The following is a 14,822-nucleotide window of genomic DNA, read 5'->3' as shown; positions in this document are numbered from 1 at the left end:
TATGGAATTATAATCAAAAATAATTGAATAAATTAATATAAAGAGGAGTAAATAAATGTAATATAAAATATAAAGGTACATTTGGTCTTTGTCTTGTCCATTTTGCCATTACCACCTGGTAAAAGCAAAGGCAATCAGGTAGCTGTGGGTGGGGCTTTCTGACCAGGATTAGTAATCCATACCTGATCGCTCCATGGCTAGTGTAGCTACAGCTCCTTGGTTTGACGGTAGTCATGGGCGATTACGCATTTTTCAAATCTTTTACGAGAGGAGCTGTTGCAAGCGCTCTCCACCAGATGGAGCTATCTTTCGGTCTGCGGTCTTGAGCCGCTTCTCTGAATGGGCCGAGACCGGTGCTGTCTGTCGCCGGAGGATGGGAGCCTTCGACGTGACCAGACGTGTGTTTGCTTTGTTTGTTTTCCTCTTCTATAAACAGGAAGTGTTGCTCACATCGTCACTTAATGGTCCCCCCCAAAAAAATCCACTCTTACCAGAGTTTTCAGGAGAACTGTGTGTTCCCCGCACTATCGAAAGACTTCTGAATGCTAAATATGTTGTCTAGTGGAGTGAGGTTCTCGGCATGATTAAACAAATTTTGAGGCTGGATATAGCCTGGGTGTATTTTCGTACCAATAAAAACGCAATCATTCACTCCCTCTTAACTCTTCCCTTTTCGCCGCACTCACTCAGCGAGGTCTTTACCAAATAAGAAAACTATTGAAAAACAAAAACAAAGTGCCACCAGGGGAATGTCTGGTGAAAAGTCCGACATGACGTCATCCTTGGAGGCCCGGCGAGGAGAAGCAGAGACCCTGCCGAGAGGGGAGACTTCTTCTCGTTTCTCCTCCTCCTTTTTCCTCTTCCCATCTTGGGAGGTTTAATGTAAGCAACCTCGGCTCTCTCCACCCAAACGCATCCTTATGAAGCGCTGTGCTCTGAGGTGCGGTCTGGTCTCAGGGCCGGGCCTCCGCAGTCTGATTGCCGCGAGGAGAAGGGGTGAAGAGCGCGGACAGGTCGAGGAGAAGATTCCCGAGAGAGAAACCAGCATCCGGACAGCAGGTGAGCGACTCCAGAGGAGGTGCCGGCCGTCCTTCGCGTCACCTTCTTCTCCCATTTCCACGGGTTTTGCTCCCTCCGGTCTCGTCTCTGCAAGCGTCTTCTGTCTGCATTCTTTCAAGTTGCTATCAGACTCTTGCACTTGTGGTCCCGCTCCAGTACATTACTATATTTGTACGTGTTTTCAGTCCCTCCACACAGCTCTCGCCAGTTGCTGAGAGACCCACTGGAAGGCTCCTCCAGTTAGTCAAACATTTTTATTTTATTTTCTACATACATCCTCAGTTTGTGTCTCACAAGTGTTTATCTTTGAGTTGCTGAGATGCTTTTTTTTTCTCCCCACTTGGTTACATTTGCTCGGTGTTTGTTGTAAACAGAGGTACCATGAGGACGTGTCCATGTTAAAATGAGGAAAATCAAGATTATGTAACTTCTTTTTTTATTGCCGTCCTTTGTTGCGTTCTTCTGTGCAATGTTCATAAACCATAAATATTTCAGTCATTAGACAGCGTTTTGTGTTTCTGGTGCAGCATCCAGCAGATTTCCTCCTCAGGCATGGAGTCGAGAAGCGGAGCCGTGAGCAGCGAACAACTGGCTGCCATCGAGGACGAGGAGGTTCTCAACAAAATGGTGAGTCGACCGTTGGTTGGATACTTCGGATCTGCCTCTGTGGTGCGAAGCCTCCAGGCCCAAGTCAAGTGTGGCAGCTCTGAGGTTCACGCTGTGGAAAGAAGGGCAGCGCCTGACGTCTCCTCAAACTCCTTATTAAATTTACGCTGTATCTTTGAAAATCTTAAACTTCTTCATCAATGCTTGAAAACCCAATATTTAACCCAAAAAATGCTCCAAAACAAAGTATAATGTTGAAAGCGACGTTAGAATTTCAACAATCAACCTCTTTATATGTGTCTGTGTTTGCATGATGTACGTATTACAAATATAAGGAATTTAAACACACGCTTGAAGATATTTTTCTTTCGCTGCTTCACTCTGTTTACAGCTGGACGGCACAACGGACTTCGAGGAGCGGCGGCTGATCCGTGCTGCACTGCGGGACCTGCTCAAGAAGAAGAGAGGTACGGCCGGTGCCATGTCCCAGACTGGTGGGCCACGATGGGTTCTAAAATTTGCCAGAGGAGGCCAGAGAAGGAGCAGATGGATGGAGCGTTTTGGTGACCCACCTCAGAGGAGGGAAACATGTGATTTAATGTCAATTCAAAATCAACAAAAAGTGTTACAGCAAGATCAAGTTATTTGGCTCTTTATTGATATGACTCTTGAAAGATGGATGAAATACAGCTTCCTGACTATAATGATAACATTTCTTCAAGTTCGGCCGGCCAGATTAGGAATTTTAGCCTACAGGTGCGGCTGCACGCTGTCCTGCTCACTCCCTGGATGCCTTTGCCTCCTTCCCTCCAGATAAGCGTGAGCAGGAGCGAGGGTCCCGGCAGCAGGAGCTGAGAGGTCAGGGCCTGGCCAGAGGAGGGGCCGCTGGGGTCGGCGCGGGCCGAGCAGCGGCGAGCCAGCAGCCGGCGGTGACTAATAAGAGTAGGTCCCCGACGCGCTGCCACATCTGAGGCCCGCATTCCAATTCTGATTTGGCCGTGTGCTTCTCGCTCAGGGCCGCCGGGTCAGACGTCTCCGTCAGCCGGCGGGTGAGTATGAATGTTTTGTTGTTGTTGTAAATGATGATAAACAAGTGAAGTAATATTTTCTTTTGTGTTTTTCATAACGCAAGAAATGCGTCAAGACTTTTAGCAAAAGGAAAACAGCACCCAAAGATTTCCCCTTGAAATTTATTTAATTACATTTTTTTTAAGTAAATGAACATTAAAGCAACCAGTTTATTCAAAGTATAGTTAAGCTGAGTTAAGTTGAGGCGCACGGCAGCTTCCAGATTGGAACTAACTATTGATTTTTTTTATTTTAATTTTTTTAACATACAAACTGGTTGACCACTTGCAGTTTCTAAATAACTTCACTAAAATACAGTTGTTTTTTCTTTTCGATGATCTGAGATGCTTCATAATAATTTAGTGACTCGGAAAGAATGATGCGAGTTGAAGAGTTTTGTTGCTCACACAAACACAACACAACACAATAAACTGCAAATACGCTTCAGAAAGTGGGTGCCAGCAGTTTGACTGCGGAGCATCGCTCACCTTTGACACATGAAATAAACATTGTGTGTGTGCGTCCTCTCGCTGTCGTCTCCTCCTCATCCTCCAACTCCTCTCCACCCTCCTCCACCCACCTCCTTCTCCTCCTTCTTCCCAGTCCGGCCACTCCGACTGCAGCCTCGCCTCTCAAAAGTCCCGTGGCTCTTGTGCCAAACGCTAAAAATGTCAAGCAGATGCTTCTGGACTGGTGTCGAGCCAAAACAGAGCCATATGAGGTGAGTGTGTGCCGGCTCTCTTTGGCCGAGCTCGTGAGTTATTGTCCTGCGAGGGCTATGTGCACACACACACACACGCACGCACACCCTGAAGTGACCGCCGTGCTTGATCTGCAGGGGGTGGACATCCACAACTTCTCCTCCAGTTGGAAGGACGGCATCGCCTTCTGCGCCCTGGTGCACCGCTTCTTCCCGGATGCCTTCGAGTACTCCATCCTGAACCCCAATAAGCCCAGGGAGAACTTCCAGCTGGCCTTCAACACCGCCGAGTGAGTGCACAAGCCAGAAGCAGATGGCTCCTGTCCTGCTGGGCCGATGCAGAGTGACGTCGCTGCTCTTTTTGTTTTGTTTGTCTCCAGCTAACGGCGGCTTTTCCCCTGTCTGTCTGTCTCCCTCCCTATCTGTCTGTCTGTCTGTCTGTCTGCAGGAGGCTGGCCGGCTGTCCCCCCCTGCTGGACGCCGACGACTTGGTCCGCATGCGCGAGCCCGACTGGAAGTGTGTGTACACCTACATCCAGGAGTTCTACCGCTGCCTGGTGGAGAAAGGCCTGGTCAAAACCAAGAAGAGGCCATAGGCGGCGCCTGCGACTGCCTGTTTGAGCACCCAGTGGATGAAAAAATATACACACTACCAGTCGAACGTTTGGACACACCTGATTGCTCTTCATCTTTACTACTTTCTACACTGTAGATACACAATGAAGACATCAAATCTAAAGTGCATATTTAATACATCTTCCATATGTGTTCATTCATAGTTTTGACGCCTTGAGTGACAATCTACAATGTAAATAATCATGAAAATGAAAGACAAAACCATTAAATCAAGTATGTGTCCAAACTCTTGACTGTGTAGTGTATATATATTTTTTTTTTTAAAAATCAGCTCAGCTTTGAGATGACGATGCCTTTCCCCTTCCCCCGGAATATTTACATTGTGTCTGTTCTGGGAACGAAACCCTGTCTGTGACTGTTTGGCGGACGTCAAATGCGCAAGGTGTGACGCCGCTGTTTGTTAGCAAGGGGCTTATGGGTGTTTATGTGGACAGCTGGCGCTCGGGATCGCTACATTCCACTCAGATTACACATCTGCATTAATCCCAGTCAGCGCCATGGAGAGTCGGGGGAGCGGAGCTTTGCCTGGACGCTGTCGAGGGCCTGGCTGTGTGAGCAGGGGAGTTGCCAGGCCATTTTGGGCCCTGTGACCCTCTATACCCCCACTCCCCCCCCCGACCCACCCCCCACCCCTCCCTCTCCTCTTCCCCACCACACCACAGATGCTGTTCTTCAACATTTAGAAACAAATTTTTATTTCGTGAAGTCACTATGAAAAAAAAAAAAAAAAAAATCATTATTCAAGTGGCCATGTGTTTTATTTAAAAGTATTGTCCTGGCCTTTATCATTTTAAAAAAAACAAAAACAAAACAAAAAGGCCATCAGTAAAAAAAAAAATCTACTATAGAAAGATTTTATATGAATCGCGTTTGAGGTCACAGCCGTCATGTCAGCCGTTTTAAAGGCGTTTATTTTTGTATTGCGATCTATGGGGGAAATGCTTTTTCTGCTGCAGTACCTTGAGTGTCCACTGGGAAAAACCTGCCCGCCGTCATATTGGCAGTCCAGTATCCAGTTCTGATAATACAATCATGGCAAAATACCCTTTGTGCTGTGTTCAACCTTCAACACCTGTTTGCAAAGGGTGTGTGGGGGGGGAAACAGGCTGATCAATACCAGGCTGGTGTGTTAGCACTTCTCTGGGGGAGGGCTCGATAAAGTAGTGTCCTTTGTGACATCACAAAGGGGTTGATTTGCGCTTATGATCCTGTGGTGTAAAACTAGCCGTATAATAAACACACTAACAACACAAATGCATCTGCCACGGACAAATATTTATTCACATCAGTTGACTTGACAGCCATGACGTAACAGGGATAAATATGACCAATCACGAGTTTTAACCGAATACACAGACATTTTGGGCGGGGTCTCTCCGCAGTGCCTGTTACTGTGAAACACACATGCACGTCCTGTTGATTTTAACAGTTTGGTCATAATTCCTGACGCACCGATGGCACGTTAGTACGTCATCGAAGGGACAGATGCTCGATCATTTCCGGCCGGCTCAGCTGTGGAGGCTGATTCGTCCTTTTCCCTCCAATAGTCCCGCCCCTCCAAAACCTCCAGGTGCCCACGTATTCTCTCTCTCTCTCTCTCTCTCTCTCTCTCTCTCTCTCTCTCTCTCTCTCTCTCTCTCTCTCTCTCTCTCTCTCTCTCTCTCTCTCTCTCTCTCTGTTACCCATAGTGCACCCAGAGAAAGACGGAGCGGGAGGGTGCAGGTGCATGTGCGTGCGCGGACGACGTCAACGACAAGATAATCACGATGATGGTGATGTTGATGACTGAGAAAGTGCACAGCTGCTCCGGCCAGCACCAGTGACGGAGGCGGCGGAGGCAGGATGCGGCTGCGCGGCGGTTCACACATCACCAGGTACCGGCAGTCCGGCCGCGCCGAGCCGGATCAGCTGCTGTCCTGACCGGCCCTGCGACGGACGCGGTGCGCACCGTGCACACCGTCGGGACGGATCCCTGCAGGCTGCTCGCGTCGCTCGCTGCTTGTTCCCGCACCGTCCTTCCACCGTGTTGACTGACATCATGCCGCGCGCCCGGAGACAGATGCTGCCCCGCGCGGCGGCTGCGTGAGATCACCTTCACCTTGGGACGTTTTCTTTGACTAAATTGAAAAGAAAGAGAGACAGAGAGAGACAGAGAGAGGGAGAGAGAGAGATAAAAGGTATGACAGATGGTTTTTTCCACCCATCTCTGTGGGCGTCTTCAGCTGCATCTTTCTTTTGATGCTCCATAACAAATTATGCTTTTTAATCATATTGGAGCTCATAGTTTGTTGTTTTGTGTCTCAGTTTTCACTTCTAATGGCTCCAGGTATTTTTTTTTTGTATTTTTTTTTTCCACTGTGGTCATATGAGAGGGACCCTTATTTGCATGCTGTGAATTATTAAGTGTGTGTGTGTGTGTGTGTGTGTGTGTGTGTGTGAGGGCACGTAAACAAAATGGCAGGAGGGCCCCTGTCCCTCCACCTCCTCATTGTGACCTACAGTGTCTGTTGACATTGCCTGGTGTGTGTGTGTGTGTGTCTGTGTGTGTGTCGCCTGTCTCAACCCCCCACTTCACTCTCTTTCAGAGCGTTAAAAAAAAATGTACACCGCTCAAACGACTTTCTAATCGGTGAGCCATTTAAGCCCGTCAGTCTGCGAGCTGTCCCATCGTTACGACCGCAGACCGTCTCCGTCCTGTGACTGACTGAGAGAAAAAGGTCGGGGACTAATTAACTCCGGCAGCCAACAAGGATACAATCCAGGCCAGACAGCCAAAGTTAGCGCCGCACTTTATTACTGAACAGTATCTTGTTTTGACCCCATCGCACTTTGAAGACGGCCGTCGTCGTCTTCGCTCCACAGTATCGGTCTGACAGCTTTGGATGGGACTTATTACATTCATGAGTCAATAATAAAAAGGTTTCATCAAGGTATAATGGTGACTGACATCACACCGGACGCCCAGCAAGCTCAGACTGGCCCTGTCTTCACCACAAACACACAGGCACCACCAGGGCCTGCAGTCCGAATACTTCAAGGACCTTTTTTCACATCCCCTCGACAGTGTGAGCTTTGTGCACTTTGTGTTTCAGCCCGATACAATTGTGTGAAGCTGCGCCGCGGCTCCTTCAGCCCAATTTGCCTTCTCATTGTCACGTCATCAGTGACGCGGTGGGTGCAGACAGGTGCTCCAACACAGTCAGATGCACTCACTTGGCTCCCATCTCATCAATGCGAGCAGATCTGTCCTGCAGTAGAGAGTCAGTCTGGTCCTGGTCCTGGTCCTAGTCCCAATAACCCAAAACTGAACCCAGATCGACTCAATAAGGCTAAATGACGCTAATGTCTTTGTAATTACTTATCAGTGATTCTCTTTCATTTGCAGACTGATGGATCGCATGCAGCAAAAGCCAATTGGCGGCGGGCCCGGCGGGCCCAAAGTGCAACCGGGACCCTGTTCCGTGATCGGACCAGGTCCAGGTTTGGCTCACCAGCTGACGCACAGCGGATTCAAGACACCGAACCCTGCACTGGCTGCTCCTGCAAAAAGGGAAATCTCAGACCTGCTGCTGCCAGATCAGCCCAAGCCTGCGACGACCTCCGCCTCGCTGGCCAGCATCAGTCGGCCCAGACCCACCGCTCTTGGAACCAAACCCTCCGCCAAGAGCTCCAGGACCAACCAGGAGATCCAGCTGATTCCGGTCTGCATCCCGGCACCTCAGAGTGTTACCGTGCCAGCGCACTCGCCCACAGACTCTGCCTCCCTCCCCCATAGCCCCCGCAGCCCGCAGTCGTCCAGCAGCAAGCCCTACCTGAGCCCCACCGCCAGCCTGAGTCCCAGATCCGGCCTCGGTTCCGAGCAGGCGTGTGCCGTCTCGCCTGGGGGCTCAGCGCAGAGTGAGAAGTCGGCGGAGAACAGCGACTTCAGGTGAAGCTGCTGGTCGACTTTTCGTCAGACAAGGTCCCGAAAATGTTATCTGCACATCTAATGAGATTTAAAAAAACAAAACTGAAACTGGAAAAAATAGGGAAGGTAGGAGAAAAACGTATGTCTGTATGAAAGAAAGATAGAAAATGCATAGAAAAACTTGATTTTTACATTGTGACGATCAAACATCGAACATTTGCTGCATCCAGCTGAAAAAACAGACCGTCATTCATTTTACTGACAGAACAATGACTTTATAAGTCAAATAGTTGCTCATCGTCTTGTTATTTGCACCCTTCATGACTTCGCTCCCCTCTTCCTGGTCTAGAAACACTGTTTCCGTCGGCCCAGTTCTCCCTTCGTCATCGTGGCGGCCACAAAGTGGTGCTTTAATTGTGCTTATCTTTTTTTTTTTTCTCCCTATATGCAGCAGCGCCGATGAGAGTTTATTCCTGCGGGGATTACAAGCGCAGATTATGTCCTCTCTCTCATCCCCTGCGCCAGTAGGTATAGAGCGCTTTAACCTTTAATGCGCCTCTGCGTCCCTCCTCGCCGACAGGGTGCACATCGTCACGTGGAACGTGGGCTCGGCCGTGCCGCCCGATGACGTGGCCTCCCTGTTCGGGCCCGACGTTTCAGACGGCAGCGCTGACATGTTTGTCATCGGGTAAGCAAGTATTTTTCGGCGAGTCAGCCAGCGGGACAGACGCCGTGTGCCCACTCAGTCGTCTGTGTCCTCGCCCATCCATCCGTTCAACCAACTGTCCATCTGTCCGTCCTCCTCACTGCTACTCTGCTCACGTCAGGCTTGCTTCTCCTCACAGGCTGCAGGAAGTCAACTCCATGATCAACAAGCGGCTGAAAGACGCTCTTTTCTCCGACCAGTGGAGCGAGCTGTGCATGGACACGCTCAGTCCCTTTGGCTACGTCCTGGTTGGTGGATTCCAACAATGAAAAGTCTTGAAATTTAATTTCTATATATTTATTTAATTTTTTTTAAACTCCTTCCAACCTCCACATCCCCAACCCTTCACTCCCGCCGCCTCGCCTCTTTAGGTGGCGTCCCAGCGCATGCAGGGTGTGCTGCTGTTGGTTTTCTCCAAATTCTGCCATCTGCCCTTCCTCCGAGGCGTGCAGACGCAGAGCACGCGCACCGGACTCGGCGGCTACTGGGTACGTGACGTGCATTGCGTCATTCATCGAGTTGCAAAAAGACAAAGAGAGAGAGAGAGAAAAAACCCTGGGTTGAATCTGTGCAAGTCGAGTTGAAAGGCAGTGTGTGCGTGCGTGCGTGCGTGTGAGTGTGTGACCGACCTCCCACCGGCTACCGAGTGCCCGGGTGTATATGTCAGTGTGTGACCTTCCTGTTCGTGCAGGTGTCAGCGTCACCGCCGGCTGCTGCTGCTGCAGCTGCTGCAGTCTCCTTCTCTTTGAGGTCGGAGCAGCAGCAGCAGCAGCAGCAGGACGTCTGGTTCTCCTCTTCTGCATCTCAGGAGCCGGAAATATGACAAAACAAACATAATGAATTATGCATCTTAACACAGATGCATCCTGTTGCGTCTGTGTCAGATTCAATTTTTTAAAAGACAGTGTCCATTCTCTCGTCTTCTCTTCTTTATCCTTTTTTTTTTCTTGCTCCAAAGGGAAATAAAGGAGGTGTCAGTGCCAGGATGACCATGTTCGGCCACCCCGTCTGCTTCCTCAACTGCCACCTGCCGGCTCACATGAGGAACCTGGAGCAGCGGATGGAGGACTTTGAGAGCATCCTGCAGCAGCAGCAGTTCGACGGGGGCACGGCCACCGGCGTGCTGGACCACGAGTGGGTGACCTGGTGTGACCGTCAGGGTGTAATATCACACATTCATCCCTGAAATGCTCTGTGCCAGTTGTTTGTCATCAAAGCAGCAGTTTCAAAAAAGGAAGCTCAATATTTTTTGTATTCATATCGCTAACCCTCAAGCAATGTCACATTAGCATTGCTCAAATACTACTGATGCATCGGGCAGCTGACTACAATCAACAGTATAGATGGTCACTAAATTATGACATGCGCTTTCACCCTAACACACAGTAACCAGAAGCTCATACTGTGTTGGCCAACCAGCACACGGCTGCTGGATTCCTTTTACAGCCTGAACATGAAGACGGAGCGGCATGATGTTGCATTTTAAAGGCCCACGTGTATCAAAATGTTCACTACTGTTTGATTTTATTTTTTTATTTTTTTTATTTGATAAGGTCAATGCACATTAATTGATGTCAGCAAAAGCATCCCTGTAAATATTCTGGAGTTAGCATAAATGCTAACTTTAATTTGTTGTCCTAAGGCAGATGTTTCAAAACATAGAAACAATACATTATATATCCACAATACCTTATGACAAATTGTTAAACAATACAAAGATCTTACAAACAGAGTGGTTCAAATTCACATAGAAGTATAAGAAAATTTACTTTTTCCCCCCTGCTCTCTCAAGCGTGGTGTTTTGGTTCGGGGATCTGAATTTCCGCATCGAGGACTACGACATACACGTGGTGAAATGTGCCATCGACAGCAACAAGCTGCCTCTGCTGTGGGAGCGAGATCAGGTGAGACCGCTTTTTTTACTCTTAGTCTTAACCCTACCATACATGACCAGCAGAGGGTGCTGCTGTGGACTGCAAACTAAGCAGCGGTGACTTTCTCTGCCCCCTCCAGCTCAACATGGCTAAAAACACAGAGTCCATCCTGGAAGGCTTCATTGAGGGGCCCCTTCATTTCCCCCCGACGTACAAGTTTGACGTCGGCACGCACACATACGACACCAGGTTCGTCGTCGTGCTCGTCCCAAACTCTCTCACTCACCCGTCAACTTATTTTTTTAAATTATTATTATTATTATTTAAATGAATATGGTTCCTGCTTTCCTTTTGCATCCCTCAGTGCCAAGAAGAGGAAACCGGCCTGGACCGACCGCATCCTGTGGCGCCTGCGTCGCACCGGCTCCCCTGTCCCTACCCACACTGCAGCGCTGCAGCGGGGTCTCACCTCCTGGCTGGGCGGGGCCACCAAAGTGACGCAGCACGCGTACAGGAGTCACATGGGCTACACCATCAGCGACCACAAGCCCGTGTCGGCCGTGTTCTCCCTGCATGTGAGAGCAAAACTTCACGCAGCCTTGACAGCCTGGATGTGGTTTATACCAAATCCTCGTGATTGCTTTCTTACACGCTACTAACAAGATTTTCAGGAAATATTTGGCATCTTTTGACATATTTCCTGTCCTATTGCCAAAATACAATAACATAAATGTCCTGGGTACAACATAACCCTGAATTCTGACAGTAATTCTGTGAATATTTTCCCAGAATGTCAAATTTTTTTCCATTTTCTCCGTGTGACGAAGAACCTATTTAAGTTCTTCCAACAATATAATCTCCAGGTTCTTGATGATGTGGTTGATTGTTGTGATTTCCAAATCTGCAACCAATCATCTTCAGAAATATTCACACCTAGTTCCCTTTCCCATTTCAGCCTAACATATGAGGTTGTATTCCCTTTTCTCTCCATGAAATGGCCATATATTGTAGAGATCATTCTATTAATAATAATATTTATGTTTCTTTGTACCATCAGTTTCCATTCCGGGTGGACACGCCCCTGGTGGAGCTGCAGGTGCAGAGGGAGTGGTGCAAGGTCTCGGACGCCACAGTGAAATTCACTGTTGTGTCAAACTACCAGCGCAGCTCCTGGGACTGGGTCGCCATATACAAGGTATACTGTATTTCATGCACCTCCTCCCTCAATGTCCCCTCCCAGTTTGATGCATTGAGTGTCTGCTGCGCACAGGTGGGCTTCAGACACCACAAAGATTACCAGGCGTACGTGTGGGCCAAGGGAGAGCACGCGACACAGGTGCGCCACATGCTGAATAAAAAAAGTTTCTATTTTCTGCAGCCAGGCTGAATTTCAGCTCAGCTTCCTTCCCCGTCTCTCTCCCCTCAACAGGTGTCTTTTTCAGAGGAGGACTTGCCGAGAGACGACTGTGAATACATGCTGGGCTACTACAGTAACAACATGAACAGCATTGTCGGCCTTTCGACAACCATCCAGGTGTGTGAAGCCTGAGACGGATACATAACAGGTGTCAGACCTTCACTTTAATCTGCAGGTGCAGGTGTAAGATCTTTTTTACCACATCTCGCGCTCAGCCATTCCTTTGAGAACGTGTCAGATGGCATTCCACTATTCAGAATGCAGTAGAGAAGCAGGCACCAAGTGCACAGCACCTGGGACACAAAGACGTTGTTTTATGCAACCTAAACGTAAAATCACAAGTCTTATTGTAACCCTTGAGTTGGTTTTGAAGAGCCGTACCTGCAAATAGAATAACAAATGGTAAATGCACTGCACTTATATAGCGCTTTTCCCAGCACCTTCACGGTACCTGAAACGCCCTCTCATTCACCCATTCACATTCATACACCAATAATAAATATTGGACTCTGGAGGGCTTTCGTGTGTGGTCCAGTATTACCTTGACCCGGAGAACATGCAGATGTTCATCAGTGTTTTTGTTTTTTTTCAAACTTTTGCCCTCATCAGATCAATATTCCGGCCCACAGCCCGACCGCGTGTCGCTCCGACAGCTCGGAGGTCAGCTCGGAGGACGACAGCACGCTGGTGCTGCTGGCTCCCGACTCGCGCAGCCCCAGCCCCAAAACCGGCAAGCAGCAGCAGCACCACCACCACCACCACCACCGCCACCGCCGCAGCCGGAGCCCCGCTCTCCCCGCCCTCTCCTCCAACCCCCTCCCCTCGCTGCAGGGCCTCAGCTTGTGCCCTCGCTCCAGGGACGACCAGAGCCGCAGCCGCTCGCCCTGCTCCTCCGCCAAGAAGGAGAGACTGGTTTCCCCCGACGTCGCCCCGTCGCCTGGCCTCAGCCCGCTCAGCCCGCGCAGCCCTGTGTCGCCCGGCGGTGGGGTGACGGTGCCCGAGGCCCTGATCGCCGCCATCCTGGGCGAACACAGACCAGCTCAGATCAGCCCCAACGGCCTCCGACAGATCGGAAAGACAGGGGAGAGCGACACCACGTAGGAATATTAGCAGGTCTATATTTAAAGGCCCAGTGTGTAGCAGTTGAAAGGATCTATTGGCACCAAATGCTAGAGGACAAAGACAGATGTATATTTTTTAGTTAAAGAAGAAACAAATAGTTAAGTGAATACAATAAACAACTGTTCATGTACTCAGATTAGGCTCTTCCTAAAGCGAGCAGGTTCGCTAATAGGGCGGCGGCTACATCGCGACAGCACATATCTACATCAGCCGTGAAGGTGGATCTGAAGGGCAGGAAAACAGTGATTAGAGAGATGCGACATCAAGCGGGAGGTCAGAGGACAAAGATAAACATCAGATGACTCGGCTGCAGGCATCATCCAAACAAAAACAACATATGCAGGTGATGGCAGTGTGCTTTCGTACCATTAGAGTAACACTGGACCTTTAAGGCACCGAGCCCTGCTGCGCTGGGCTGACGACAGTGGTGACCTCTCTGTGCTCAGAGTCTCTGTGGCGGTAGAAGCGGTGCAACTCACTGACTCCTCATGTCGTTTGCAAACATTCCACGTTGTCGATGCCCAACCCTGAAGCGTCTCTGCATCATCTCCAAACACTTGTAGGTAGGTGCCCAGACTCCCTGTGACAAGTGCTTTTACGGACTCGTGAGCTGTATCATGTGTGAACAAACATCGTGAATGTAAAAAAACAAAACAAAAACCTAAACCCAAAGTTGGAGTCAAGCTGTGATGGACGTGAGCAGTGTCTATTGACAGCAATATGGAGCAGATGTACACAAACGCGTATCGGGAAAAGGAACCCTGAACCGGTTGTACTGACGGAATCATGGTTCACAACAGCATGTGTGAGTGTGTGGTTGGTCGGTTGTGTCTTTTGGCCTCAGTGAGATGTGTGAATCCGGAACAGATGACAGTTTTTTGGAAAATCTGTAGTTGTCATGTCCAACATCGATCAATCCAAAGTGTAGATGTTGCCCGTGTGACTGCAGTAATCCCAGGCCCCATGCCTTTCCCCCCCCACCCCCCCGAGCAGCTTTGTGAATAGTTGCCCTCCTATGGAGACCATATGTTTAGACTTGTCTTTTATTTGTTTTAAGCAAAAAAAAAACCGAACTGAAACAAGGTGTCATGTATTGATGTGAGAGTGCAAATAAAACAGGTACAAACCCCCTGAGAAAATATTGTTTAAGCAAACAACCCTGAGCTACAGAGAATTTAACTATCTTTTCAAAGGGTCAGCTGCTAGTAAACAGGATCATGTCCTATTGGTAAAACAGCCTCAGTTTTCTTGGTTAGCGCCTTAACCAAGCAAACAGTAGTAACAAACTGGTGGGGAGTGGGAGGGGAGATACATCCAATTAGCTTTAAGTGACAAAATCCGTAGGAGTGTACACTTTATAATTTGCCTTGAGTGTGTCATCAAGATAATTACATTCAAATTACAGTCACCAGTGCAAACGGAGGAAAACAGGATGAACAAGCAGTGCGAAATTAACCCCCGGGCAGAAACTAAAAAAAGATTGACTGACAAATAATATCAAAGAACTGAAAGTAATATTCTAAGCATACTCCTACCATATTTACGTTTTAACATTTTAATGGTTCTTTTAGTCAAGGGCACTGACTTGCATGAGTCCCAGGATGTTATTATTGCAGACAAGTTTAAAATAAAACCTTATTTTACACATTTACAATTTGTTTGCAGCGCTTAGATTTTGTAGTGTTCAGCAATATGCAGTTGCACTACCCCAGAAAGAAGTACACAAG

General features: G+C 48.7%; 2 protein-coding genes across 3 annotated transcripts; both read left to right on the top strand.

Moving 5' to 3' along the window:
- The first annotated feature begins 629 nt into the window (after positions 1-629).
- Positions 630-4,684, top strand: smtna (smoothelin a). Its single transcript, XM_076044968.1, has 8 exons — positions 630-1,059; positions 1,587-1,686; positions 2,057-2,132; positions 2,479-2,607; positions 2,681-2,714; positions 3,337-3,454; positions 3,572-3,723; positions 3,882-4,684. Exons 2-8 carry the CDS (start codon positions 1,612-1,614, stop codon positions 4,027-4,029), a joined length of 732 nt encoding a protein of 243 aa, XP_075901083.1. The 5' UTR covers positions 630-1,059; positions 1,587-1,611; the 3' UTR covers positions 4,030-4,684.
- A 605-nt stretch (positions 4,685-5,289) lies between these two features.
- inpp5ja (inositol polyphosphate-5-phosphatase Ja) lies at positions 5,290-14,224 on the top strand. Of its 2 annotated transcripts, none has more exons than XM_076044905.1 (13): positions 5,290-5,943; positions 7,455-7,997; positions 8,557-8,664; positions 8,822-8,930; positions 9,054-9,170; positions 9,641-9,816; positions 10,475-10,586; positions 10,696-10,805; positions 10,921-11,131; positions 11,614-11,751; positions 11,827-11,892; positions 11,986-12,090; positions 12,583-14,224. In XM_076044905.1, the coding sequence occupies exons 1-13, from the start codon at positions 5,912-5,914 to the stop codon at positions 13,072-13,074; spliced, it is 2,319 nt and encodes a 772-aa protein (XP_075901020.1). In that variant the 5' UTR covers positions 5,290-5,911; the 3' UTR covers positions 13,075-14,224. The 2 variants fall into 2 exon arrangements, with proteins under 2 accessions (XP_075901020.1, XP_075901019.1); XM_076044904.1 differs by having other exon boundaries at positions 5,290-6,395.
- Positions 14,225-14,822: the final 598 nt, after the last annotated feature.

Source organism: Nelusetta ayraudi, unplaced genomic scaffold, assembly GCF_046127955.1.
Source record: "Nelusetta ayraudi isolate G7.1 ecotype Tasmania unplaced genomic scaffold, CSIRO-AGI_Nayr_v1 ptg000083l, whole genome shotgun sequence".
In the NCBI taxonomy this organism is placed as follows: Eukaryota; Metazoa; Chordata; class Actinopteri; order Tetraodontiformes; family Monacanthidae; genus Nelusetta; species Nelusetta ayraudi.
This window is presented reverse-complemented; position numbering and strand designations above follow the sequence as displayed.

What these genes read in the sequence shown, in the direction of transcription:
- smtna (XM_076044968.1), top strand. Translation starts at nt 1,612, where the DNA reads ATGGAGTCGAGAAGCGGAGCCGTGAGCAGCGAACAACTGGCTGCCATC. An exon ending in GCCGGCGGTGACTAATAAGA is followed by an intron (nt 2,608 to 2,680) that starts GTAGGTCCCCGA and finishes CTTCTCGCTCAG; the next exon opens with GGCCGCCGGGTCAGACGTCT. An exon ending in CCAAAACAGAGCCATATGAG is followed by an intron (nt 3,455 to 3,571) that starts GTGAGTGTGTGC and finishes CTTGATCTGCAG; the next exon opens with GGGGTGGACATCCACAACTT.
- inpp5ja (XM_076044904.1), top strand. Translation starts at nt 6,325, where the DNA reads ATGCTTTTTAATCATATTGGAGCTCATAGTTTGTTGTTTTGTGTCTCA. An exon ending in GCTGACATGTTTGTCATCGG is followed by an intron (nt 8,665 to 8,821) that starts GTAAGCAAGTAT and finishes TTCTCCTCACAG; the next exon opens with GCTGCAGGAAGTCAACTCCA. An exon ending in AGGGAGAGCACGCGACACAG is followed by an intron (nt 11,893 to 11,985) that starts GTGCGCCACATG and finishes TCCCCTCAACAG; the next exon opens with GTGTCTTTTTCAGAGGAGGA.